This window comes from Pangasianodon hypophthalmus, chromosome 29 (assembly GCF_027358585.1).
Source record: "Pangasianodon hypophthalmus isolate fPanHyp1 chromosome 29, fPanHyp1.pri, whole genome shotgun sequence".
Classification (NCBI taxonomy): Eukaryota; Metazoa; Chordata; class Actinopteri; order Siluriformes; family Pangasiidae; genus Pangasianodon; species Pangasianodon hypophthalmus.
In genome coordinates, this window is record NC_069738.1 from 5,244,679 (window position 1) to 5,253,205 (window position 8,527).

General features: G+C 38.4%; 1 protein-coding gene across 1 annotated transcript; it reads left to right on the top strand.

Moving 5' to 3' along the window:
• Positions 1-3: 3 nt before the first annotated feature.
• On the top strand, positions 4-2,718 carry zgc:64022. Its single transcript, XM_026942113.3, has 4 exons — positions 4-145; positions 330-383; positions 492-568; positions 1,281-2,718. Exons 1-4 carry the CDS (start codon positions 31-33, stop codon positions 1,695-1,697), a joined length of 663 nt encoding a protein of 220 aa, XP_026797914.1. The 5' UTR covers positions 4-30; the 3' UTR covers positions 1,698-2,718.
• The last annotated feature ends 5,809 nt before the right edge of the window (positions 2,719-8,527 follow it).

An 8,527-nucleotide genomic window follows, 5' to 3' on the forward strand; every position in this document is an offset into this window, starting at 1 on the left:
GTTTGTCTTTGAGCTCGGTTCAGTTTACAGATGGTGGTTCAGGTAGAGCCTCGTATCCGCTACAGCAGCAAGAGGATGGACACAAATCAGCCCAAAGTGGAGGCTAATATTTTACTGCTTGGAGCTGAAAATGTGGGGAAGTCTGGTGAGTTTGTGTGCTTTATAACAACCCATAATTATCAATATGGGATTCACATTAGTCTGTAATAACATTAGCCTATTGGTCTGTAATATGGAATTTATTAATTATTCATTTGCATAAGTATTTCATGACATGCATTTTGCACAGGTCATTAAATGTTATTTTGTTCCTCTCTTCCTCTTCTCAGCACTAATAGTGCGTTTCCTGACTAGAAGATTTATTGGAGAATATGGCTCTATAGGTAAGTAGCATAAAACACCATGTAATCCTTCTGGAAATTCCTATAGATATAATAAAGTTCAAGATTTTCCCAATCTAATTCACTAAGAAATGTATTTCCTTCTTCCAGAATCCATATACAGTCATCATGATAAGATTGACGGCCGGGATATCTGCTTCAACATCTGGGACTCACTTTGTCCACAGGTAAGAAAGCTCATTCTGTGTGGTGTGTTTTGTGTATATGGTTCTAGCTAACTGGATTAAAAAGCCAAAAGACTGAACTTTGCCTCCTTGGATGCCGTGTCACCCTTCTGAGACGCAGATGGTTCATTCCATCTCAGAATTAGAGATTAATCAGTTATAAATGCTTGATCGAGGAGCCTAAGGCGGGTCAAATCAAGGATCAGGTTTATAACAAAATTAATTTCTCCCAGGATTAAATGTAGACCCATACGACAGAGTATTTCCCTATTAGTAAAGGTGACGAGTAGAATCATTTTAGACAGAAAACAAACCTTAACTAACCAAAACACCCTAAAAGGGCTTTATTGGAGAGTGTAATGCCAAAATGCCCTTTTCCTATGAGCAGTATCTGAAGTACTTTTGTTCTATATTAATATTTTCAATAAAAACAGCAGATTGATGGCTCTCAAACAAGACCCGTGATGAGTTACCTAAAACCCCACATCAGTTTAGAATGGTGGCATTTTTATTGACTCTTAAACCAAGGTATAAAAAAAAAAAAAAAGACAAAAATAAACAAATGTCTGAGGATTAAGGTAATAATTTGGTTCAGACATCAATTGGAGTTCAGTAGAAACCTTTGAGAGTCCGAGGTTGAAAGTGAAGTACAGTGTGATGTCACAAGTCTTAAAGGCACAGCATCTAATTTCAAAATCTTTCTCATGTTTCCCAGAATGCTGAAGAGATGGGCCACATCAGCGAAAGGCAGCTGCAGTGGTCCGATGGCTTCATCCTGGTCTACAGCATCTGCGATCGGGCGAGCTTCAACGTGGTGCGACAGCAGGTCCAACACATCCGCCAAGCGCAGCAGAAACTCTCCAGCTCCACTCCGCTCATCATCGTGGGGAATAAACGAGACCTGCAGCACCGGCGTGCCGTGTCCAGCGAGGAAGGACGGCTCCTGGCGCTCTCAGCCGACTGCGGCTTCTTCGAGATCTCTGCGGCTGAAGCCTACCACGGCGTGCTCATGGTGTTCCACGAACTGCTCGACCTGATCCGTGAGGCGAGGGCGCTCAAAAAGGGCCCGGCCGGCTTCAGGGGCATCGTCAGGAGTATGTCTGCAGTTTTCGGAAGGAAGAGGACTGAATAGACTGAAATGTTTCTCCGGGAAGAGGAAGGAATATTGCGTCCACATTGGACTACGATCATTGATTATTGTATTTGGATTTGAATGCTCTGTGAATGTTCGAATTCAGAGACTCTTGTGGGGTCTTAAAGATGTCATAAGGATGAAAACTGTCTTACACCACAGTGCTTCTGAATTCTCAAATCTGATTGGTCTGAAGGTGTTCATTTTCTATAACATGTCTCACAGACGCTCCACATTAGATATAACCATTAACAGAAACACTATGTTCATTAATAAAAGAAAAATTGTAATAGTTGGCAAATTGCTGTAGTATAAGAGGAATAAACCTCTTTGGGACATGCTGTTATAGGAAAAGAATCAGCTTCAGGTTAGTAACAGTCATTGTTTCCAATTACAGCACACCAAGTGTTAATTCCTTACATATTGTATAAGAAAGCCCTTTATTGTGAGCATCTATCTGAAACACGCATGCAGTCATTAGGGGGCTATTTCTATGCAAAACGGATACCTGTGTTTGTGTGTGTCGTCACTGCATAACGAGATTTCTTATCTGTGAACAAACCGAGTCTTAGATGTTAAACCACATCGTTTAGCTGACAATCCTCCCCTGATAGCACTAGATATATTCAGCATGAGGCAAAAACCACAATTCCAAAGGCACACACAGACGCACACAAATTTCAATTTATTTTCTTGGAATACACTGACCGAATTGTGTTGTAATGTGAATCATAATCTGCCCACACCAATGTGTCATTATTACAAGCTCAGGACTTGCCTTGTGTCAGATGGACTCAGATAAACTGTTGCACTCGTTTCACACTGACTGGAGAAACGTTACGTTACCTTGCACCCTGATGATTCATAACGTCCTTAAATGAACCTTTTTTTTTTTTTCTGGCACAAATGTTTCCTTTTATGGCTGCCAGCCGCAGGGTGTTGTGGTGTGTGTATATATTGTTAATAGTACAGAGAAGTCTATGCTAAAGATTTTTTATAATAAAACATGAATTGAATTGAAGTAATCTGTGTAAGTCTTTTTTTCTCACAAATAATCCAGACACTTGGATAAGTATATCTTGAATACAGAGACTATAATAAAGCAATATTATTAGTAAGGCAATTTGAAGACCTTCTTTTTTCAAGGCAAATAATTAAAAAGAAGTGAAATAAAACCTGAATGGAAATTTCTGCAAAACACTTTTTTCCCGCATTAATAATCTATAGACCTATTTATATTATTGCAAAAACAGCAAGAAAAACAGCGAAAATATAGGGAATATATTATTAAGGCTATTAGAAATAAAAAGGGTGATGTGGTGTCATGGAAAGAAAATGACACAACTGTGACTCTGTCTAGACCCAGATGTCCAGCAAAAATCAAGTCAAAGGAGCATCTAGGAGGCCAAGGATAACTCACAGCATGATGTTACCACCACCATGCTTCATTGTGGGATGGTATTCACTGGGTGATGAGCAGTGTTGAGTTTCCACAAAGCCTTGCACTTCTTTTCCACATATTTGCTGACACTTCACTATTTCACACACAATCCCAATTAAACCCAGACATACAAAGAGCTCATTTTTGCCATGGATCATTTTTGTCACTGTTTTAGCCCTAAGAGATGGAAATATCAAAAATTCCCCACAATAAATGAGAAACAAGGTGGGAATTTGTTTTTATTACAAAATGAGATAGAAGTAACAAAGATTACAAAGAAGACTATAATGACTATAATGACAGAATAAAATGCCCAAATGACTTTTTGGTAGTTTTGCGGTATGGATGAAAATGACTGACTGACAAGTGATAAACGTGACATATTTTATAAAATTTTGCACTGTTTTAATCATTGTATAAGAGCAATAAAACATTGTAATAGAAAATAATCAACAGTCGCAGGTGTGATGAAGTGGAGTCACTGTTACCATGCTGAAGTTGAAGTTGATATTTTCCTATAAACAGCATATCTCAAAGTGTTTTATTCCTCTTATACCAAAGCATCTTGTCAATGCTAAGGATTTTTAAACAATCTTCCTAGCAGCATGGACACACGTGCAGTGCAATGTTCCAGAAGCCCCATATTTGTATTTGTGTGCATAAATAAGCCTTTTATTAAAATAAATGCCCTCACTGTAAATCAACAACCGAGAGCGAAACCTTACATTACACCCACACACACTGTGCGTGAACAAGAGAGATAAAGAGCAGGGTCCTCTGGGTAGAACCCTCCACTGTGTAGGCGTTCACAGTAGAAACGGTTGGCATGGCGATGGCCACGGAAACCCTCGTCGCTGAATGCTGTTCGTCATCTTCTGACATCACGGGAGCCTACATCCAAACACAAACCTCAGGGACACTCACGTCCAGATTCCGGCCCCAGTCCTCCTACATGTGCTTTTAGACACACACACACACACACACACACACACACACACACACACAAAAGTCAGTTGCAGAAGCAACAATACAAAGATAGAGATAGACAATGAATATGAGACTTTTGTTATGTGTGTGTGTGTGTTTTGTTTGTTAATTTAACAGCAGATGGTTTGAACTGGAGGTGGGCGATATGTATAAATCATGATGCTGCTGTCGTGATGTTAAAGATGTTTTTCTTGATACACAATATGTATTATATGTAAAATATGCACAGTATGTAAATATGTAATACACAATATGCACATTGCGTAAAATACACCAACGCCTGTATTTTATGAGGAGGCTGAAGCAGGCCGGCCTCAGTGCTGCTGTGCTGACTTCCTTTTACCGGTGTGTGGTGGAGAGCGTCCTGACATCCTCTACAACTGTCTGGTACGGCAACTGCTCTGTGGCTGATAAGAAGGCTCTGCAAAGAGTGGTTAAATCTGCTCAAAAAATGACCAATAGCAGCCTCGCTTCTTTAGAGGACATCTATATCAGCAGATGTAGAACCAGAGCAGCGAACATCATGATGGCCGCCAGCCACCCACCCAGCCCATGAACTGTTCACCCTCCTCCCCTCAGGTAGAATCAACACGATTCCTTTTTCCGTCTTGTTAACTTAAAAAAACAAAAACAAGAAGGGTGGTAATATTAAAGCACATCAGTCATAGGGTTTATTATACATAAGGCTATGGATGGATTGAAACACACTTGTGATCAATATTTATTTTTAAAAATCAATCATTAAAATGGCAAAATTGCGACATTTACATAAAAGTCAGTGATTGGAAAAACCCCAAAGGTTGCAGCTGAAGCTGAAAGCGAAAGAGTAGTGCAGACCCCATGAATTAGTCCCTGAATAATCCGATTAGTGAACAGAAGGATGTTACAGAGACGCAGAGTGAGTGCACCCTGTGTACCTGTGTGAACTCTCACGTACAAGATCTGCTGAATGTCAAGAGCCCTTCACTTCATTATGAAGAGCAGAAGCTCTGCTGTAGCCTTCCATTCACTTTCACCTGATTTAACACAAAAAGCCTGAATTGACGCCAGAAATACTTTAAAAAACCCATCTAAATACCTTGCTATCTTGTCTGAGGTGATAAAGTTGCTGTATGGATAAAGAGAAAACGTGATAAAGGAAACTTAGATAGCAAACACATGATGAGATAGTGAGTGTGTACTAAAATGGCACAGTCTACACACACATATATAAATTTTTATCATGGTTTTTTTATCACGGTATTGTAACAGAGAGACATTGTGTCCACCATGTTTTATGCACACTCTGTATTATTCTTCACAGATCAGCTCCATGGATGCACTTTTTTTGGGGGGGCCAAAAAAAGCTAGCTAGCTAATTTTAGCTAGATAATTTGGCTAATGTTGGTAGTTAATAAATAATTAATAATTTTTAGATTTTTGTATTCATAGGTGCAGCTGCTGTTAAGTTACTGAGAATATAACCATGTAAATCCAGACTTGAGTCGACCTGTGCTAAATGCGAGCTGGTTTACTAGCAGTTAACTAGCCGGTTAGCTCCATGCTAATGTTACATTGAGTACAGTTATTAGGTTAGGTTAGGTTCAACTTTATTGTCATTGTCAGAGTACAAGTACAGAGACAACAAAATGCAGTTAGCAGACAACCAGTAGGGCAAATAGCAAACAAGTTAAATGAAATAAATAAGGTTATGGTGCAACAGGTTAAGATAACAGCGTAGAGGTAAAGGTAAACAGTATGATGCATACCAGTAATGCAAATAGCAATTAAGTTAAATAAAATAAATAAGAATTATGGTGCAATAAGTTGAGCTAAATAGTATACAGGTAGAGGTAAACAGCATGATGTATGCACTGTGATACAGTAGATATAAACAGCGGATAAAAGATGTGCAAATAGCAGTCTGATATAAATAGGTATAATAATGACATTTGTGACAATTGCATTAAAGTGCAAGTACTTGCAAATAATTGCAGATAATAGCATTAATGTACAATACAGTATAGTATGGTGTGTAATGCTACTGTTTAGTTATTAGGCAGAGGCTGGCAGTTAACGCTTAGAAGCTGAGTTTTAGCATTAGTACAGCTGAAGGGAAAAAGCTGCTCATGAGTCTTTTTGTGCGACAACGCAGACGTTTTCCTGATGGGAGACGAACACACAGTCCATGATGGGGATGAGAGGTGTCCTTGATAATACCTCTTGCTCACCGCAAACAGGTTTTGTTTCATATTAACAACTAAAGAAAGCGCTCCAAACCAAATCCATTAATGAAGACAAGTAAGATTAATCATTCAATGAGGAAATTAATGGCACCCTATAGACGGAGAACAAATGTCTGATTTTGAACCAATGTCTTCTTTTTGGACTCACTCTGAGGTTCAGGGATGCATGATCAGATTTATACTGGTATAGCAATAACAGCATTGTATGAGGAAAAGAGGCAGGGTTCAAAATGCCACAAGTATTTGTGGTCCAGAATTTGCATACCATGCATATTCATCGATCCTTGTGTAAAGCTGTAGAGATGTTCCTATGATATTTTTAGTATACCTCTGAGCATTAAAAATTATTATTCAACATGAATTATTTGTAATAATTTAAGGGTTATTAAATCGGTTACAAAAACCATTCTCTAGTTTGGACAGGTAAAGATGTATGTATAAAATGCATAAAATCTATAACGCACACACACAGGCACACACACACACACACACACACGAATTAGGAGAAATGAGGCCTTATTGTACAGATAGGAAGGTGGAAATTGGATTAAAGGAGCAGATCTAATCAGAGCTGAAGAGACGGCTGAGAGAGAACAGAGAGACGTCTTGACCCACTGTCACCTTACAACAAACCATTCGACTCTCACCTGTCTCGCACTATTTCTCAACATCAGGGCAAAGATAAGGAAGGGCGTCCTGCACTACTGCACTGCTAAACATAGGAACAGGAAATTTCCATCAACTAATGAACATTTTACACTTCCTCCTGCTTGTCTTGATTTAAATTCAGTCAGTGAACATTTATAACCCTTCTGTTCTTCAACATTATGCTGTAAATATATATTACTTTTACATTTACTGTATATATTCTGTAAATATATATTTCATTTACATTTATAGCATTTCTTATTACAACTGGAAATCCAAATTAGATATACAGCAATCCTGAATATAGGGTATATAAGGTCAATCCAGACTGAGCTACATAAACGTGCATGAAAAGAAGAAAATTATCAGTCAAGTCACACACATTCATAGCACATTAAAAAAAATCAACTGAATCCAATTGAAATAATGATCCTGGTAATTAGTATTATATTTGCACGTCCCTTTATAAGAAGAAATCCTTTATGGACAAGAAAAGAATTTTTTTAACCACATTTACATTACGGAGATGATGTTAAGGTCATTTTGAGTAAATAAAAATGAAAAAAAAAAAATTGAGCCAAAGAGGTTAGTGGTGTCCGAATTTCCCTCGAATGGTTTGGCGGCTTCATGTTCATCAGTACTGTTTATACTGCTTTTTATTTTAATGATCACTGAGAAGGTGTTTAGAAGTAAAAACAATTTTTGCAGTTAAAACAACGTTATTGTTGCATCGTGCAAACAGCAAGAGGGTTAAAACACAAAAATGTCACCTTTTTACAAATTTTATGAAGTTTGTGGAAAAAGTGAAAAACACAACCCAAAGTATTATCCTGAGTAAGAACTCAGTAAATATTATGCAGTAAAGAGGAGGTGGAAAGAGGAGGCGTGTGTACATTAAAGGAAATTAAATCAGCCCAGTCACATGCACATGCATATACACACACACACATACACACACAAGTTTATATCCTTATGCAAACACACGGCAACATTAACTGAAGCGAAATAAAGTTTTGATAACTTTTTTTTTTGAACAAGGTTTAATAGTCTTATTAGTCTTTTGTGTGTGTGTGAGTGTGTGTGTGTGTGTGTGCACGTTTCTGCTCACCATGGTTGTAACGAGTGGTTATTTGAGTTACCATAGCCTTTCTGTCAGCTCCAACTTACAGACGTCTCATCAACACTGCGCTTCTGCCTGTAGAACTGCTGCTCACTGGATGTTTTTTGTTTTTTGCACCATTCTCTGTAAACTCTAGGGTCTGTTGTGTGTGAAAATCCCAGGACATCAGCACTTTCTGGAATAGCTGTATCTGCGTGATTTTTTGCATGGCCCTGCTGCCACATGATTGGCTGATTGGATAACTGCATGAATGAGCAGGTGTACAGGTGTTCCTAATAAAGTGGCCAGTGAGTGTAATTAAATGGCTCTTTCCTGACATAGATAAAGTCAGTGATTTTGAATGGCTTGTAAAAAATGAGGAGACTTTTTGTTACAGCTGAAAGAGCACTAGGTACAGATTTTTCAGTTC

Excerpts from the sequence above, each read along its gene's own strand:
- zgc:64022 (XM_026942113.3), top strand. The coding sequence starts at position 31 with ATGGTGGTTCAGGTAGAGCCTCGTATCCGCTACAGCAGCAAGAGGATG. Across the intron at positions 146-329 it reads TGAAAATGTGGGGAAGTCTG|CACTAATAGTGCGTTTCCTG; the intron begins GTGAGTTTGTGT and ends TCCTCTTCTCAG. Across the intron at positions 569-1,280 it reads GGGACTCACTTTGTCCACAG|AATGCTGAAGAGATGGGCCA; the intron begins GTAAGAAAGCTC and ends CATGTTTCCCAG.